Below are 19982 nucleotides of genomic sequence, written 5' to 3' on the forward strand. Positions count from 1 at the left end.
GAGTCTAGCCACTTAGTAACTAAGGTAAAACCTACCCTATGCAGTTATATATCAATAATAAACCAAGTACGTGCATAAGAAACCAAGTATGTAGAACATGCTCACATCATATCATAACTTGTCATTTATCATTAAATAACTTCTTTATCTCACAAAAACTAGGTGCATTATCACCATATTCTCAGATATATGATCATGACCCATTATTCACGAGACTTGTCACAACTTAACACATGTGACACATCATATATTTACTTAGACAATGATCAACCAACCTTATACCCTCCTTATTTTCTCATACTGAAATTGTGGGTTATAACACTGATTAGGGCTCTATCTGCGTGACTGGACTACCCAAACTCACTAATTATGAGGTGTGACTCGACTAAAGATCACAGGACTTACTCTTAGACCACGGTTTCCCCCATTCTTAAATCTTTAGGGTGTCTTATATCCTAGACTATTCTCCTTATTAAACTGGTGGAGATATTTAGGTTCTAGTTCCTTGACAAACTATAGAACAGTCCCTTGATAAACTGTAGGACAAGGCTATACTTCAGTGTATCGGAAGGTAGCCTAAATATCATATGAATTTTTCTCTACTCCCAATCCTTAGGTGAACTCCCGTCACTGATCATGCCATAATCAATTACTCACTCGTTTTTACTTTTTCATTTTCATTTATCATTATTACAACAATCACGCTGGGCTCATGACCGTGTGCTACCGAAATATGTATTCTCTTCATTTTTTCAATATTATTCTCACTTATCTCAAAATCCACTTCTCATTAACACATAATTATCTCTACACAACATCACATTCATTTTCCAAAAGCATAAACATATTCATAGTTCGAAAACCCTCTTGACTTCACATTTTACATTTTAAGCCAAAAATAGCATTATGCACATTCAAATTCTCATACACTCATTAAAACTAATACATGATTTCACATTAAAAATCAATCTCATACATGTAAAATTCACAATTCAAATTTAAAAATCAATTATCAATCAATTAATATATAACTACCTAAAGTAGGATTCTCTTAGTTACCTCAAACCTTTGAGAAGTTAAAGGTTTATCCCTTAATATAAGAGCTTCCAAACTTGAATTCCAAGCCAAATAGGTGACTAAGAGCTAAACATTACAATCAAATAAGTTAAAATTCATCAACATTACCAATTTAAGCATTAAACCCTCAATCTCTACTTCTAAATTGTCTAACATTTACTCCACAAGAATTTGAGCCTATCATTAGGTTTAATTATTACCTTTAGTCTCCAATAACATTAATGAACCATTAAACTCTCATTAATGACATCATACTCTTCCAACCACCCAAATTAAATACAAATTCAAATATTTATGGTGCCCAATAACCTAAGACACCAAAACTCATTATACTTAGATTTAGATATTCTAATACACTCCTATTAACTCCATTTGAATCAATAAATTTAGACTCATAACCTATATGGACCAAAATTTACTTTTGTTATTAAACCTTAACCATAAACTCATAAATGTAGAAGAGGTGGAGAGATTAAGGAGCATGGTACTTACCTTGGGTATTTGTAGCCTCCAAAATACTCTCAATGTCGTCTACTAGTAAACCCTAATAGAGCTTGGTGCATCCTCTTCATTCTCTTCTTTCTCATTCTTTCTTGTCTATCTTAGGTTCGCGTCTAATAAATTATAGAAAATGGCCATACACCATGATAGACGTACAATGTGCTGCGACGCATGGCACAAAGAGGTCCTCCTTCGCATCTAAAATATCTATGTGCCGTAGTAGGCAATCTCCACGCCATAGCATGTAGCACAGCAACATCATTCTTCATTTTTCTTCTCCTTTTGATGTTCAGGTGGCCCGCCTTAGTACCCAACCCATAATTAGGGCTAAAATACAATCAAATATGCTTATTAGACTTCCCTAGCTACACACTACCTTAACTTACTTAATTACCTTAATTTGGTTTAATTAATAAGGTGATTAAAAATTAGGATGTTATGCCCTGTATCTCATTTTCCTCCACCCTTAGTCTTTATCTCATCTCATTTACTTCATTCTCCATCAGCAGCCACTGTTTTTTTCTCATTCCACCTTCTTTGTTCCATTTTCATTTGAGCTACCACACGTCTTTTGACTCTCGCTATTTTTTTGTCACCCCTATTCTTTAGTCCATGCTCCAGCCCTTCTTTATCAACCACTAGCCTTTCCCTTATTTCTCCTTTCTTTGCCATTTTCATTCAAGCCATAATAATTAATCAGCCATTATCCCTATCTTTGTATCACCTTGTTCTTATCGTTCGCCACCCTCAAGTCTTCCTTTCCATGTTCACTCACCCTTCCTCCTCTTTCCATTGTAACCCTCTACTCCAATCTATGTTTCAACGTCATCATTTAGATTTGGTGATTGCTTCAATCAACATCAACCCCTATGCAGATCTACCACAACCCTCCTCCTTGGTTTATGAGCTTCATTCTCAAGTGGTTGAGCTATGAGTCCTCTCACTTGATGTCGTCTATCCCTTTCACAAGCTTCAATCTCAGCTCTACTCAAACCTTTACCATCAACCTTGTGCTGTCATTGCCGTCAGTGTTTGGTCCACTCATCTTCACCATTATCTCTATTATCTCTACTATAACTTCTCCATCAATTGGAAGCTTCCTGATTGGTGTCATTTTTTTTCATTATCTACCTCTCACATAGCCGTTTTCTTTAAATCCCTTTAGTCTCTTCGGTGATTGCTTATATCACTGTTGAACCTTATCCCCTTATTTTCTACCATTATTTCATCACATTCCCTCTTTCTCTCTTGTCAAGCATGTCGTTAATCTCTAGAGTTGAACAACAAGGGCATTATCATCGTCTTAATTTCAAAGGTGATGAAGCCTCGTTGCGTTGGAAGTTAGTTTATCACTACTTCACTAATCAATTGAATTCAAAGAACATAGGGTCCTTGTCAGAAGTTGCAATCTTACTTTTCTCCCTTATGTTTTAAGATCCATGCTCTTGCTCATTAAGTTCGAACCCTGTTCTGCTACTCAATCATTTTAATGTTGTTGGGCATTTTTTCCTATTTGAGGTAACCTATTTTATTATGTTAGTTTTCATGTGCTCTAGGTAGTTTAGAATCTCTCACACTGAACTCTACAATTTTGATGTTGCTACAAGAACTGATTTAAATAAGCTGAGAAATTATGAAAATGAAATCTATATTTTAAGGGCAATAGCACATGTGTTTTAGCATTGGCTTTGTAGCTTAATTTTAATTGTATTAGTTGAACTATAACTAAGAATTTTTGAAATGATGTTCTAATTTGATTACCATTGTCATCGAGAAATGTTTGCTTTGAGATAGCTTTGCTACAGTGTTGGGAATTTTGTTATGATGCGTATTTGGTCCTTGACCATAACTTATTTTGTCCTCAGCCACATTGAAACTTTTAGCTAATGATAACTAGTTTTGGGAGTTGATTGCCATTTTTAAACCCAAATTCATAGTCTCTAGATACTCGTTATGGTATTTCATTGTGCTAAAATGTGTGTTTTCATGCCTCTAGATAGCTAATAATTTTAGCAATAGGCCCTGGATAGTTGCTTCGATTGCTGAATTTTGTCTCAACTAGAGCTTAAAATTGCTAATTGCATTGCCAAACCATGGGTGAAGATCTTAGTTTAAGATTTATTCTGTGCTGATCCTCGCTTTGGAGTTGATTACTATTATACAACAGACAAACTCAGTTTGTTATTGTCAGTTGAGATTGGGAAATTTCTATATTGGAACATTGACTAACTGGATATAGGTGGTTGATTGTCCCAATTTTAACCTTTTAAACAAGAATGAGTTGAGTTTGTCTTGTTGGATGCTTTAATACTTGAATTGGGCTCCCTAAATATGGCTGTTGGAAATTTTAAATTGTTTGAAGCATGCTTTAAAGGTTCTAGATGTGGAAAAAAAATGTAATGGTAAAGCAAGAAGAGGAAGCCAATACTGATGTTGGCTTTGACTTAGATGCTAATGATCACACTAATTAACTTTTCATTATATCTTATATTTTTTGTTTTGTTTTTATTAGTAACTTTTTAGTGAGACTCTTTTTAGTGTGCCTGTGGATATGATCACTCTATACTTTGCTACAGGTTTTGATTTTTTTGTGCCTCTCATGCAACATCTTTTTGCATGAGAGAGGACCCTCATTTTGATCTTTTGACAATGAGGACACTGTTTAATTTAAGTTTGGGGATTTTGGTTGATTTGTCATGAACTTCAATTTTAAAACTTAGCTATTTACTGTTCCTCTTTTCTAAAATTTGAGCTAGATTGAGAAATTTTTTATTCAACTGAATGAATGATCTAATGATAGAATGTTGCTTAAACTATATTTTTATATGAAGTGGTGATCAATATTTTGGCATGCTTGATTTGTAGTGTTCAGGCTTATTTTCCAACAATTGGTAAAATTTTCTTTTGCACTTTTGAACTAAACAATAATTTGAATGCCTCTGTTAGGAAATTTTGTGGCAAATTAATGTGCATTTTATTTCTCAATTAAGAGACTCTAAAAGCTATCTTGAAATCTCTTGAGGCATTTTAATCACTTTGTATGATATTGAAAAATGATTTAGGCATTCTTTCAAATGCGTTTGAACCTTTCAAGCCAACCTATTGCATTATTTCCATTTGATCCCCTTTTGAGGGAATGGTTAGTTTTTCATTATCTCAAGTTCTTTGAATTTCATTTATCCTTCACAATGATGGAATGGTTAGTTTTTCATTATCTCAAGTTTTTCATTGCTATCCTCTTTGATATACATTTGGAGCAACTAGTGAGGATATTTTATGCATGCTTAGTAGATGGATAATTGGTCAATCTAGTTATTTTATTGCTTATTTTAGTTGAGGATGAGTAAAAATCTAAGTTTGGGGGTGTGTTAATCTCTAAAATTTTATGTTATTTCATCACATTTTTCTTAGATTCTAATCCATTTTGGCTCAATTGCATATGTTTTTATTGCCCAAATTAAAAAAATGTGTATTTTGTTTTGGGTTTGTATTCTTGGCTTTGATTTGATATTTTTTGGCCTAATTTTGTATTATTTTGGTTGAAGACCTTGATTAAAAGCATTTTTAGAGCTTTGTGGATGTTTTTAGAAGGATTTTGGATGAAGAAATCAAGCACAAAGTGAACAATTTTCGTTAGCTGCAAAAACAGTGTAAAACTACCAAAGTCGTCCCAAAGTCATAACTTTCGTTTGCAGCTTTTACTGCTATCAGAAAATGCTATGTTTTATTAAGTCTGAAATTGGTTGGGTTGGACACATATATTCAGAGAGCTCGACCTAGAAGTCATTCTACACACTTGAAGACACTTTAAATGCTTTGTTGTGCTAGGATTTGAGCTTTAGATGATGTGGATCCAAGAGTTGAAGCTTTAAAAAGATTTGAAGCTCTATTTATTCAGTTCCTTTGCTTCTTCTCCATTTCTCTTCTTGTAATCTTGTAATAGCTATGAATATCTTGTGTATTTATAGTTTTTTGATATTTATGAGTAGCTAAACTCCTTGCTCTATGATTATTTTGAACCCTTGTATGGATTAACATTATATTCCTCCTCTCTTTTTGTGATTAATGATGTGTGTGTGTGTGTGTGTGTGTGTGTGTGTGTGTTTATATTACTCTTTGCTTAATGCTTCTAAGATGATTGGCAACTATTTAGATGTTGGGTTCACTTAATTGATGCTTGAGAGGGCTAGGTTGAATGTAGAACTTGGGTAAAATTTTGCAAGAACTTGATATTTGCATGCTGAATGGATGGTTTTGCTAATAAGATAGAGATATACTTGCTAGCCTTGCATAGCCACATTAGGATTGGTATTTAAAATTGAGTTTTATTAATTGTAACAAGAGATTGGGCCATTAATTTAACTAAACACTTGTTCATGACTTGAGAGAGATTGTTCAAGTATTTTTAGAACGCTGGGTTAGCACTTATTTTCATTAAAAGCATTTATGAAAGGAGGTAATTTTGGTGTTATAAAATGCAAGGGGGATAAATAATCCTAGGTCCCAATTTGTGTTTGAAGTTTGTAAATCAATTACTTTTCTTTATTTTTAGTGTTTTAGTTTGCAAAAAATTATTTTCACCTAATTATATTTGGCTCAACTTAATTAAACTCACTTAGTCTTTTGTTTGATCATTGTTTTTGAACAAATCCTTAAGGAAATAATACTTTACTTTTATTATATTACTTGTTATGACCCGTGCACTTGCAGTGAGCAACAACTTCATTGCATTATGTCAAATTGCAAAACCACGCATGAAATTGATGGTAGCCACGTGTGATTTGTTACTTGTTGCACAATCTCATTTTGCTTTGTTGAGTTTTAAGTCTTCTCAAGCTAAGCTAAAATTGTTCATATGTATGATCATTAATTCATAAATTTATATCTCTTGATAGTACAAAATCTTCCTTAAGTTATGTGTAGTTCCACACGTGAAAATGCACCAAACGAGTTTGTGCTTTAGTACTTGCAATTTCACGCGTAATAGCTTTTTAGTTCCATGCAAGTTTTGATCACATAAATTTGCCAGCCATTTCACGCGTGAGAGAGAAAAGGTTCACATGTGATTTATCATACAGAACTGATGATTGTTTCTCATGTGCAAAACCATGAGTGAGAGCTAATGGTGCACTCGAAAGTTTTAGTACTTTGATATGTGAATATATTCATAAGTGCAAATATGAGAAAGCAATATGGTACCATGTGAGTTTTGGCACACAGAACTGAATGATTATTCAGAAGTGTAAAACTACTCATGAGAGCTCAAGGTTCTCACATGTGATTTATCACAGACAGATTCCTGGGATAATTCCAGTGCAAATGCACAAATGATTATACCAGTCACTTATAAGAAAATGCACTAATGAATAGAATCAATGTTCTAATGGTCTGTCAACTTTCAAAACTATATAAATAATTCATTTTGAACCAGAATAGGAACTAATGATCCTTGAGCGAATAAATTATCATTTGTGCATTTAAAAAGCTTTCAAATTGTGCTTTTACATCTTACATTCCTTCATTATTCTTGAAAAGAATTGTGAAAAGATCTCATAAGTTTATAAGCTTTCAATTGTATTCTCATCTACTCTTTAAGAAAGTTTTCTGCAAAAGCTTCTCTTATTTTCTCTAAAATCTTGAAAAGTAATTTTTCAAGTGCTTGTAACAATTTATTGAATTGTGGCAAGGTTATTAAGTGAATCAAAATAAGTTTAGTTTGAGAGTTGTACTGTGGTAGCAAGCACCCATTGAAGCTTGTGATCTTATTGAAAATTTCAAGTGTGATCTTGAGGATGAGACATAGGCTAATTTTGAGACTGAACCAGTTTAAATCTCATGCATCTTATATTCTTCCTTTACTCTTTAGTTCTTCTCTCTTTTTAAGTTTTTAAAGTTTTTAAGTGTCACCCAATTCACCCCTTATTAGGTGCCAGCCTATCCTAACAATGAACAAGACATGTGGAAAGGATAAGTGGACAAGTAGATGAGAAAGAGGAAGAAGAAGAAGATGAGAAAGTGGAAGAAGGAAACTAAGAGGAAGTAGAAGAAGCAAAAAGCCAGATAGATGGATAGTCATGTTCATTAAAAATCACATGCATGGAAACATAAATTCAACCTTTAGGATCCCAACACTTATAGCCTTTATGAACAGAACTATAGCCAACAAAAACACAATTAATAGATTGATAATTCATCTTATGTTTATTATAGGGCCTAGCAAGTAAAAAACATAAGCAACCAAAAGTCCTCAAATGAGTGTAATCAGGAGCTTTATTGTAGAACCTTGTAAATGGTGACAGCACTTTAAGAATTTTAGTATGTAACCTATTCTGAACATAAGCAGCAATGTGAAAAGCCTTAAGCCACAAGGAAAAGCAAGAAGAAGCATTAGTAAGTAATATAAGACCTGCCTCAGCAATGGTTTTATGTTTTCGCTTAGTGATCCCATTCTGTTCATGAGTATAGGGACAACTAATATGATGTAGAATGCCATTCTCCTTCAAATATTTCCCAATCTTCATTTATTCAACACCAGCATCAAATTGTACAGCAAGAATCTTAGCATTAAATTGCAAGTCAACCATCTTTTTGAATGTCAGAAAGATATCATAAGCATTAGATTTTCCAGACATAGGATAAATCCAAGTATATTTGGAAAAAGCATTAGCAAAATGTATATAATACACATGACCTTGCAGAGATTTATGTGAAGCAGGACCCCATATGTCAGTATGAATAAGTTGGAAAGGTGTAGTGTAAGCAGTCTAAGAGTTAGAGAAAGGAAGTTTACGTGCTTTGCCCATACAACAAGATTTGCAAAAGTCAAACACACTTTTATTAGAAGCAAGAACATTACAAAGTTTCATCACATAAGAGACAATAGGAGAGGCCGAATGCCCTAACCTATTATGCCAAAGCCTAAAATTGGAAAAAGACTTTTGCAAAGAAGCATAATCAAAATTACAAGGCAAATAAGAAGGGACAGTATTTGTTGTAGAAGTAACCAAAGCTGAAAATGATGAATGGTGTCTATGATGATGAATCTAATAGAGAATTTCTCATAAAGGACAAAGGCCAGTAGTTGTAGTACCTCGAAAGAACTCTATATTAGTTCGCAAATCCTTGAGAACATAAGCATTGGAAAAGAAAGTAATTAATATCTCATTATCATCCCATAGGTGAAAAATGCTGAGCAAATTTTTGGTAATAGAAGGGACTTGATGAATGTTAGACATGTTTAGATGGTAATTAGCACAAGAAGCAGTAGAATGTCCATTACAATGAACTAACAAACCAGCACCATTACCAACAAAAACTAATTTAGAGTTGATATCACCTAACTTATCATCAACATTCTTGCATGAACGAGTGACATGAGTTGTAGCTCCAGAGTCAAGGTGCCAATCTAGATCAATTAGAGATCAGTAGTAGCAAAATTTGCAATATGACCAACACCAGCTAAATGCTTATCGTCGAAGCTCATAGCCTAAAATTCCTCATCAAAATGATGCCTGCAATCAACAACAAACTGACCCGGCTTAGTACAGATCTGGCAAGGCACAAAACTTTTAGATCGACCACCACAACCATTGAAGCCAGAGCCACCCCTACCATTAGATCTAGAGGAGTATCCTCTTCCATGATGGCTACCACTAGAATGACTACCACGAGAAGAGTTCTTGGGATGAACAAGATTCACTCTCAGTAATAGACTTCTTATTTTTCTCAATCCTAGCTTCTTGAGCTAATAACTCAGCTTCAATCTCATCAACAATGTACGGATCTATTCTGGTAGTAAGTATCGTAATAATGGATCATAATCTTAAGAGAGATGATCAAAAATATGCTCAATATGATCTGATTCAGTTATTGGATGTCCAATGGCAGCAAGAGCATCAACAATCCCCTTGATTTTGAGAAGATAATCATTGGCAGAGAGATCACCTTTCTTTGTGGACTTTAACTGAGTTTTCAATTGGCACACTTCGGCCTTCGTTTGGGCCCCAAAATGCGTCTGAATTCACTCCCAAATCTGGAGAGAGGACTCAGATCCAATGATCCGAGTAAGCGTAGCTTCAAACATTGAACAAGACATCCAAGACCCAAGAAAATTAGGATTAGGTTGGACTCCATCATTGGCGTCACCAATGGCAACATATTTTGTTGGTGGTTTGACATTCTTGTCAATAAAATGCTCAAGACCATGACCGTGAACTACAGTGCTAATTTGTTGTTTCCAGAGATAATTGTGCTCGTCAAGCTTCACAGTAATCAAATGAGTAAAAGTGATTATATCACTTTGAGAAGCAAAGACCACGATCTTGCGAGGAGTCTTCATCATCGATGAATGAGATGATTCAGTTGTCTTCTCCATGTCTAAGATAGATCGCTGCTCTGATACCATGAAGGATTTAAGAGAACATAATCCATGAAAGAGAGAGAGCGTAGATAGGACTTTTGAGAATGATCTGATTACTTCAATATATGAGTATTAGTCTGTAGTCATAATATATATATTTCAAGCACTGAACCTAACCATGGTTAGCTAAATTGGGTTGGTCATAACCACTAATTACTATTTGTAACAGATACATAAGTAAATATAATTATTTCTAATACTTATTAACCCAATCAAGAAAATGTGGTTTTACATTATTTTGTAATAAAACTTTAATTTAACAGTAATTCTTGTAAAAATCAAATAATAGACTTGCTCTTAAAAATAATTACATTTTTCTGAATTTTTTTTTTGGGTGAATTTTTCTACATACTTTAAACTGTGAAAGTGTGATAAATTAGTGTGCGTAAACAGCTGACATATGCCATTTTCTCTCTGTCTATCTATCTATCTATCTTTACAGATTACCAAAATTTTCTGTTCAGAGTTTGAACATTCCTAAAATAGTTTTCAAGGGAGGGCAATAAAATACGACCCAGCACCAGCTTAACGTGCTTAAGCACATAAAAAACTCCATTTAAGCTTAGGTTTTAAGTCGTAACTGATGAGATTCAGATATTTTTAGCTAAGCAAGCCAAAATTAATAAATGATGACAGATAATAGCATTGAGCATTCAATTACTTGGAAGCAAGGAAATCACATCAGTGTGACAGCAAGGATATTGAGTGCAGAAAAGATAATTAAAAATAAAATATTCGAATATAAAATAAGAAAAAGATATCACCTTCTAATATCCCTACATTACTATTGAAAGGTCTAATTGTTAACTTGGAAGTAATGCAATAAACATCATATTCATATCTATTTTAAGCATGTGTAGAAGACTAAACAAATAACTATCGAGTGTTCTGCTGTTAATACACTCCTTGCACGAAAAAGAAAATTCAGAATTTTTCCAAAAATACAACAATAAGAATGCCTTTCAAATCTATACTCAGCAATTGGCTGAAAAAATGCCCTATCTGTCGTTGTGCATTAAATATCAACTTCCCTGTTGATCCTCACTTGATAGCAGCAAGTGCTATCATACATTGAAACGAAACAACATGACATCTCCTTCTTGTACAATGTAGTCTTTACCCTCAGATCTCAGCTGCAAACATATATATATATATATATGTTCAGATTAAATTAGAACAATTGTTCAGGAGAATTCAAAATAGTTCCTAGTTCATGAATTTGTACAGGCCCCCCCCAAAAGAATGAATAACTGAAGATAATCTAAAATCTTCTACATGACGTAAGTGAATGTTTACATTCTAAACGAGACAAAAATAAAAAAACATGATAAGGGTAAAGATGATAAGTCTCACATACAGTAACCTTTTTTTGTGTTGTTTTTTTCCCAGAAATACATATATAAAGATGATGCAATTTAGTAATGGATGTTGAATTATGCTAAATCTCAATCGCACTAATCATTCGAGAAAAAACTGATATACCCCGATATTGATCCTCCTGGGCAAGTAATCGTCCAAAGTTTGACTCTTATTACAGGAAATCTCATCAAAGATGAAAGAGTATTTACAAAGCTGGATTAGCCAAGAAAAAAATAATAAAAGATAGATAGTCAAGTGTTATGTATCATTTGCTTAAAAAAAAAAAGCAACTTACAAGTCCTTTCTCTCTTGCTACAGCAAGTGAACCAGATGCAACAAAATCATCATAAGACACCTAATTTAAAATTGAATCGAAAATAAAGGTGTCAATGCAGCATAAATATGCATAAAAGCAAGCCCTTTCCTACATTATACACCTATATGCATAATTTAAGAAGAATTAAAACCATTAGATATAGCTGTCAAGGTAAATTCCAAGACATTCAGAGCAAAAGTTTAATCGATCTAATTAAAGCAGGTTTATTACTAACCATCAACTAGAAGAACTGAATTTTTAAGCAAGAGAACTGAAAGATTGTCCAATTAGAAACACTATTGTTGAAAGTCATATGCATTTGTCTGCGCGTGATATGTGAAGCAGTGAGGATTATGCTTTAGCTATCTATTGGATTAGTTCCCCCACCCCCACCTCCCGGGGGGGGGGGGGGGATTTTGATCACTAAGTCGAATATATTTTCTTCCCTGTATCTCATTCAGTTACAATGGCATTTCATCTTGGGTTTGGTAATTGGCATGACACACACACGTGGAACACCTGAACAAACAGTGAAGACCACACCCAGAGTTCTGAAATACCAATGGTCATGGCGTAAATAAACTCAGAAATAATTAGTCACAACTATTATTTGTAACTGATTAAAGAGTTATGATGTTCAACAATGTTCCATGAAATGGTAATCTGAAGATGATTGGCGACCACCTTGCATTTCGGTTTAAAATTTAGCCCCTTAACAAAATGTATAACTTTTACTGACAGTTTATTAAGTCTTTTTCTATAGACTTAATGGATCAGGTGTCCCATATCCGAATATTACAACTACCTTGGTTTTATTTTATTTTATTTTTGAACTATCCATATGATATACCAGAGGGCCTCTCACTTTTATGATACTTGCAATGCCAGATTGTATGTTCCAACGTATCACCCCAAGTTCAGAACTATATCCTGTCCTGTTACTTACTGTTTCTGCTCGAATAAAGCCTTTCTCGAAGTCCGAGTGAATGACTCCAGCAGCTTGAGGTGCAGTCATTCCTAGAAAAATAGAGGCATAGAAATATTTAAAAAAAAAAAACAGCACTCCAATCTTGGCAGTGACTATATATCATTACCAATATTCTATAATGAATATGAGCTATCAATGATCTTACTTAATAAAATAGGTCATCTAAACAAAGAAACGGTCAATAAATGAAAAATTAGATGGTATATATTTATTACATCAGTAGATGAAACAAGTTTCATGTTAAAAATCAGTCAAATTTATATGATTCCCAATTATTTGAAAATGATGCTCAGAGCAGGCTGAAGCCAATGACAGTAACATTTTGCTATAATGTAAATTAGCATGCTCACATGCAAACAAAACCAACCTGCAAGTATTGTCCATGCCTTTGTTTCCTGCGTACACATTATAGGGAAAAAATCAGTTTCTAAGTAAATTATGTTATGATATTCAAATATATGTTCCATGCTTTTTTCTTACCTTCTCACCAGAAGTAAAGTAAGTTCGAAGCCCCAAAAGGTTATAGGTTGCCCTAATTAGATTGCCAAGACCACTTTCACTGACACCAAGAGATTTCAAGTATTCTTGTCTTTCTTCAGTTGGTAGTTCAGTAAGCTCTGCTTCAACCTTCAAGACAAAGAATAATCTCAGCTTACTAACCTATCAACAATGACAATATCAAGACTCAAGATTTCATTATTTTGTCTTCTTTCCCCCACTAACTTACAAGATGCAGACAAACCACTGCACTTCCAGAAATTAGCTTTAGATAAATTCCCCAGCACCATTTCATACAAATGCGCTGACTCACAAGAAAGATGCCCTGAACAGTGGTAATAGCTACAATGCTCACTTCGTAAATGAATACCTGTGCTGAAATAGTCACAATTCCTGATTTCAATTCAGATGATAGATTCATGACTTCCTTTACATGGTCATTGCTTGAAGGATCAGCTAGATCAGATTCCGCAACATTGGCCACGTATATGACAGGTTTCATGGTGAGTAAGCAGAGATGCTTTACAGCATCCCTTTCAAAATCTGTTAAGGTCACAGAGCGTGCAGGTTTTCCATCCATGAGTGCTTCCCGGATCTTTTCTAGTGCAGACTTTTCTGCTTCCTCCTAAAATCAAGAAGTTCTAAATTAATTTTAGTAATATATCTTGATCCCATCAATTAACAGGATAGGAAAAGTCACAAGGGATAGTTGCACTCTACAACTGTTACCTTGAGTCTAGATTGAGAATCTTTTGCCTTGCCCTTCTTTAGTTTCTCCAATCTTTTGTCAATCTGCATTTCATAGAAGAACAGAATTTCCATTCTTTAGTTCTCTAGTTGATTTAATAATAGCAAATCATAAAATGAAGGTGTCATTACACAAATAGACAGCCAAAATTCCAAATGAATGCCCTCCACCCCCCAAAAAACCGAAAATATATAATACATATACAATCAAGACAAATACAATTTAAGTTATTTAGCCACTAACATAATCTTGGATGTTCTAAAGGAACAGAAAGGTGGTTAAAGAAGAGAATAATGAAATTAAATAAGCTGACCTGATCCAAGTCTGAGAAAACAAGCTCCAAGTTGATGACATCAATATCAGTCTTGGGATCAACTTTCCCATTCACATGAACAATGTCATTGTCCTCAAAACATCGCACAACCTAATGCAATAATCAATAGATAAATAACAATATAAACTCACGAAATAAAAAATAATGTTCATCAAAACCTGCATTTATCAAAGATATTCAAGATTTCCCAAACTTCATTTCTGATAAGCAATACAAAGAAGAGTGCTTGATTCATCAACAAATGAAAGATAATTTACAAAATAATGTGTATAGTAGCAATGATGACAATGTAACAATGTCAAGGAAATGGTAAGATATACCTGAAGTATAGAGTCAACTTCACGAATATGAGACAAAAACTTATTACCAAGCCCCTGAAACACTTGTAATTAGTAACAAACTCATAGCAGGAAAAAATGCAGATAAATTATAAAAATAAGATCGACAATAAGTCTTCAATGACACATAAAAGCTAGAAAGGAGAGAGATTATGAGAATACCTCTCCTTGACTTGCACCTTTGACTAGCCCAGCAATATCTACAAATTCTACAGATGCTGGCACTGCTCTCTGAGACTTGCTGAGATCAGAAAGCACCTGGAGACGATGATCTGGAACGGCAACGATCCCTACATTTGGCTCTATTGTACAAAAAGGAAAATTAGCTGCTTGAGCCTTTCCATTTTCAACCTAGAAATATATGATCACAATATATCAAGGTTTGATGGATTATGATAGCAGTAAGAGCAAGACAGAAAAATTTTCATAGGACATCCATACAACAACCAGTGGCATCAAGTAAATTTATCAGAACTAGGAGAAACTAATATCACTTTTGTTTTATGTATATATTTTTTAAAAGATGGTCATTATACTTTGTTAGATAGTTGGTAATATACAGATGTACAAGACCCCTGCTGGCAAGTTGCTTGTATAAGTATGGCAAAGAAATCTCTAAATATTATCCAATAAAGCATAACATTCTTGTTCATGGCTTTCAGAGAGAATTCATCTTTTAGATTAAGTTATGCATAAAAATAAAATAACATAACCAAAATTGTAGCCTAGATCTCTTTTGCAGATGAGTCCAACTTCAGCAACCTCTTTTCAATCTCATAGGGCATCTACAACTACTAAAGCATCAAGTTATAAGCTCGATCTCTCCTAAAGCATATGCACAAGGGTGTTAAGAATGAATTGCTTAAAGGATTCTGATGCAACGATATAATAATCTGGTGCTCTAAAAGTTTTTGATGATATAAAAAGGACCAGGAAAAAGGAACAGTTGCGTTTTTCTTTACAATTGCTGCAAGAACTATGTCTAATTACATCTCTAGTGCCAGGATCACGTGGAGAATTTGTCTCAATGTTTTACAAGAAAAAGTAAACATAAATCGTTTGCTTGCATCATGTGAACCTTGTGTTGGCTTGGCTTTTGGGATTCAAGTCAGAGCTCTCAAGCCCAGCACACCAAATATGGTCCAAACAACTTGCAAGGTAATAAAGCTGGAAAATTGAACCAAGAAAATGGAAAGAAAGCTGCATTGAAGTCATTTTTGCTTTGCTATCAGAAGTTGCAGGACATGATCTATATCTCTCTCCATTTCTATCTTATTCCTCTTCCATTAAATCTTTTTAATTATGTCATATGAATGATGCTTGTATCTTTCATGATTATGGACTGTGAACAGGAATAAGGTGCATGTTAATTTTAGTAGTTTGGAACACCCGTCAAGGCCATTCAACAGTCTCCTTTTCCATCCAACTCAGATTATAGCCTAAGCACTTGGCTACACCATTTGGTTCTCTCTTGTCTTTCTTCTTCAAATAAGAATAAGACTGTATCATCTTTAGCCCTTACTATTGTCAATTCATATGCACTACTTTTATTATTTTATCACGATCTTCCCATGGGCTTCTTTCCAGTTTTCTTAACTCAAGCCCTCTTGATAGTCTTCCAGACTAGTACAGTTCCATGGATGAATATAATGAACTAGCTATATCAACTTTGGGTTAGCTTATCTTCAACCTAAGACAACAATCGTCAATCAGTATGTATGTACAGAACAATTTTTTCTTTCTCATGTAAACACTACTCCCCTCAGTCCTTTATAGAGCAACTTTTAGAAAAAATTATTTGGTCCCTAATATAAGGCGCTTAGTGTGGTATTAATTATGTTTTTTTTTCCAATGTTACCCCTATTAAAACTAATGAACTATGAGAGAAAAATGTAATGCAAATTTTTCAAAAAAATTCATTTAAATAGGGATAAAATTGAAAGTTTATTCTATGTTTAGACAAAATTAATAACTTAATCACCTCTCATTAGTTTTGGTGAGATAATTAGAAGTGGCTTATAATAGGGACCAGAGGGAGTATGTCATAAACACGAAGCAACATGAAAGAGAAACCACTTTGATGTTTTGTAGTATTAATGGTATGAACTAGCAGTATCAAAAGTTCAGAATATAATTCTCAATGAGGTAGGTAAACATCCACAGGGAACTATTCAAGGCAAATATAAGTGCAACTTTGCTATTAAATAAGAATCAGGGACCATTTGGAGATTTCAGGAACAAAGAATAACTAATTCGCAGTAGGGGGGGCCGGGGGGTTTATTGAGAATCAGCATGGCTAATATGGTTAGAAATGCAGTCTCTATTTATCCAGAAGACTGAGGCAGAAAATAGATGAGGTCTGGTCAAAGATAGTTCATTCAATTCATTTAAGTACACAAGCAGAGTTACGGTAGTGTCCATGTAAACTAAAGTAAACTGAGAAGCATAGTTCAATCATAATAAAACGAAAACATTGACCAAATGAGCTAGACTTCACACTGGATAGCCAAAAAAGGAACTTTAGAAAAGAAAGCTCCCTTATTTCAATGGACACCCAAATTTTAAAAATACGCTGCATTCCTTATTAGTAGAGTTTCTCGTCAATTTTGGAAACACAGAAACACAATGGCAGAGTAGAAGAAAGGATAAGAATGGCTAACAACGGCATTGAAGAGAGTGGATTTCCCGACGTTGGGAAGACCAACAATACCGGCTCTGAGGCTCATGCTTATCTTAGATGAAGAGAAGCGCCGCCGATGGCCAAAAATGCCTGTAAAGTGAGAGTTTCCGGTGAATAGAGATTGATTTCTGTAGAGGGTCGACTTCAATGGATGCACTAAACTGGGGATAAAGTGATTGCAGGCCGCTCTCGCCATTGCAGCTGATACCAGAGATGCCCAGGGAAGCAAGCGTAGTGAAGATTGAAGACACAAATATTTATCTGCACTGCTCAAATTCTCTGGCTCTCTACTTTCAAGTGCCGCGTATCGAACAGGTTTGCTGGCAATAATCGTCAGTACTCATACCATTTTCTTTTTTTTTTTATTTTGTTTTTGCCTGAAAATACACACTATAATTCTTTTTTCATAATTCCATTGAACTTTTTTTTGTCATTAACTGAAAATTAATTAATTTCAAAGGACTGAATTTCAAATTGTTTTATATATTTATTGCTAAGGTTTTTATGAATATATGAGGTATGAATTTTTATTCAAAAAACATCTGGCCATCTAATATTCAATTGTAAAAATTATGTATTTACTTTTGGTAAAAATCACATTCAATTTCATCAACTAATCCAATGAAAAGTAATCATACAACATGATATTAAAATGAAAGTTAAAATATATTTTTAATAACCTAATTTTACATAATATATCAATTTAATCTTTTTATGTTATAAAGTATATTTTCAATCATTTAACCCTAATACTATTAATTTTTAATAATTTTTTGTATCAATATTGTTATTTAAAAAAAATTAAACCTAATGTAATGTTCTTCAACATTATCCATACTTAACCACTTCACTAGCACAATTAAAGAAATTAGCAAAGGTACCCAAAAAAATTAAATCCAATTTACAATGATAGAAAGTACTAAAGGAAAATAAAAATGATTAACCTTGACTATTGGCATATTTCCAAGATTTCTTTTTAAAATACTTTAAACAAATGAGATCCCAACATGATATACATTGAAAACAAGAATTAAGGCCCTTAAGAAAAATCACTTGAAATCAGAGTATTAATAATTGTGTGAACGCATAGAAAAAATTTTGAGCATTAAAGACAAGTTAAACAAAAGTTGAAAAGATCATTTTCACAAAACAGAGCAATCTGTCATGGCTAAACATGTATTTGTTGTAACTGATGGCACAGAGGCCATAGTACTCAACCACATCCGCTGCAACCAACTAGGCATTCCACCGCGACACACACCTTGATAGAGATATAAAAGCAATTAAAATCTAACTTCTAGAATGCCAAATTTTCAGTTGTGATCTTCGATCAAGGTGAACCAAGCATCCACATGTAAATAATTAAATACCCTAATTAATGGCTTCAATTTTACCTTAATCTGATACCAAATAAGGATCATGGATACTCAAAACTAGAATTAATGATTGTCAAACTTACAATCACATCAACCAAATGTCTACCCCACAAACCTTAAGTATAAACATCTCAACAAGCATAACGAATAGTCAGGTACAACATGCACACCTACAAATCATGCTATTATAATTAATCATCATTCATAACACACACCTTGCATGCTAGGCCTTATTATTAAAAATCATATGAAAACCAATACCAAAAATTGCCCAAGTCAATGCTAGGCACATGTAAATGAAATATAGCTAGACATGAACAAACCCCTATTGTTTGAAACATAAATATTTGAATTATTACATATAAACTAGGCTAGAGACTTATACTCTTGCATCTCTAGCCTAAAAGGCCTCCATTTTTGCTCCTAGCTAGATTGTCTCCTAAAATCATTCAACCATAGGGAGTAAGATTATAAAATCTCAACAATCAAAGCACATAAATTCAAGTACATAAAAGTATGGTAATATAAGCATGTAAGCAAAAGATTCACATTTAACATCCTAATGACACTCAACATATATCATAAACTATTAATCATTAATCACATGGCATAATTCAATCACAATAGTAACGCATGATCATATGCAATCCATCCGTATTCCTTCCCTTATATCTGTTGATTGAATTCATGTGCTATCAAATCATATAAGACTAACTCGTGTGATTGCATTAAGCGTACTCTCTAATTGTTAAGTGTAACACCCTCAAAACTTACAGACTGATTTTTCGCAAATTATTAAAACCATTATCATGGTAGAAAATTTTCTTACCATGATACATCCAAGACATAACGCAAGTCTTAAAATATCCAAAAAGGCAATTAAAACCATGAAGGACAGACATAATCCTCTTGGTCATATAACTACTTTTAATAAAAAGGATTAGAGTTTACATGCTTCACAAAGAAGATATGTTTTAAGTTGGCACAAGATACATTGTATAATTCAAAATAAGAGGCAACGTAAAAAAATGGTGTCTCATACACCATAGTTACACCTCTGGTGCTTTCTCGGCCGGACTCGATCCTGTAAAAATATTAACCACGGGGAATGAGACTTAAAAGTCCCAGTAACCAAAAATTAATATGTAATGATGCATGTGGTTGTAACTAATCATGCGATTGCTAAGTGGGCACACAAAATTTAACCGAACAATATTTTCAAACAAATCGAACAAGTATTTAATTGCATGACTGCACCTTATATCCTCCTTTCACCATGCTCGGACGCCAAATCACCTGGCCAAAGGTGAGTTGGACCAAGCGACATGCCACTCATTGGGTCCAATGA

At 33.8% G+C, this 19982-nt stretch overlaps 1 protein-coding gene across 6 annotated transcripts; it reads right to left on the reverse strand.

Annotated features, from left to right (window-relative positions):
* Nucleotides 1-8766: 8766 nt before the first annotated feature.
* LOC129313525 (uncharacterized) lies at nt 8767-17570 on the reverse strand. 6 transcript variants are annotated; one of them, XR_008593991.1, is made up of 13 exons: nt 17239-17570; nt 14741-14929; nt 14561-14614; nt 14220-14330; nt 13888-13950; nt 13529-13783; nt 13141-13287; nt 13028-13055; nt 12619-12689; nt 11652-11711; nt 11480-11569; nt 9190-11130; nt 8767-9089 (listed from the first exon to the last, which is right to left on the reverse strand). XR_008593991.1 is itself a non-coding variant. In XM_054956726.1 (12 exons), exons 1-12 carry the CDS (start codon nt 17452-17454, stop codon nt 11062-11064), a joined length of 1350 nt encoding a protein of 449 aa, XP_054812701.1. In that variant the 5' UTR covers nt 17455-17570; the 3' UTR covers nt 8767-11061. The 6 variants fall into 6 exon arrangements, 5 of the variants coding, with proteins under 5 accessions (XP_054812701.1, XP_054812703.1, XP_054812700.1 ...); XM_054956726.1 differs by having other exon boundaries at nt 8767-11130; nt 17242-17570; XM_054956728.1 differs by having other exon boundaries at nt 8767-11130; nt 11480-11495.
* Between the last annotated feature and the right edge of the window lie 2412 nt (nt 17571-19982).

Source organism: Prosopis cineraria, unplaced genomic scaffold, assembly GCF_029017545.1.
Source record: "Prosopis cineraria cultivar Desert tree isolate PC_DT_omini unplaced genomic scaffold, ASM2901754v1 PC6, whole genome shotgun sequence".
NCBI lineage: Eukaryota > Viridiplantae > Streptophyta > Magnoliopsida > Fabales > Fabaceae > Prosopis > Prosopis cineraria.

What these genes read in the sequence shown, in the direction of transcription:
- LOC129313525 (XM_054956725.1), bottom strand. Translation starts at nt 17,454, where the DNA reads ATGGCGAGAGCGGCCTGCAATCACTTTATCCCCAGTTTAGTGCATCCA. An exon ending in ATTCTCAATCTAGACTCAAG is followed by an intron (nt 13,784 to 13,887) that starts GTAACAGTTGTA and finishes TCTTGATTTTAG; the next exon opens with GAGGAAGCAGAAAAGTCTGC. An exon ending in TAGCAAGAGAGAAAGGACTT is followed by an intron (nt 11,570 to 11,651) that starts GTAAGTTGCTTT and finishes TGGCTAATCCAG; the next exon opens with CTTTGTAAATACTCTTTCAT.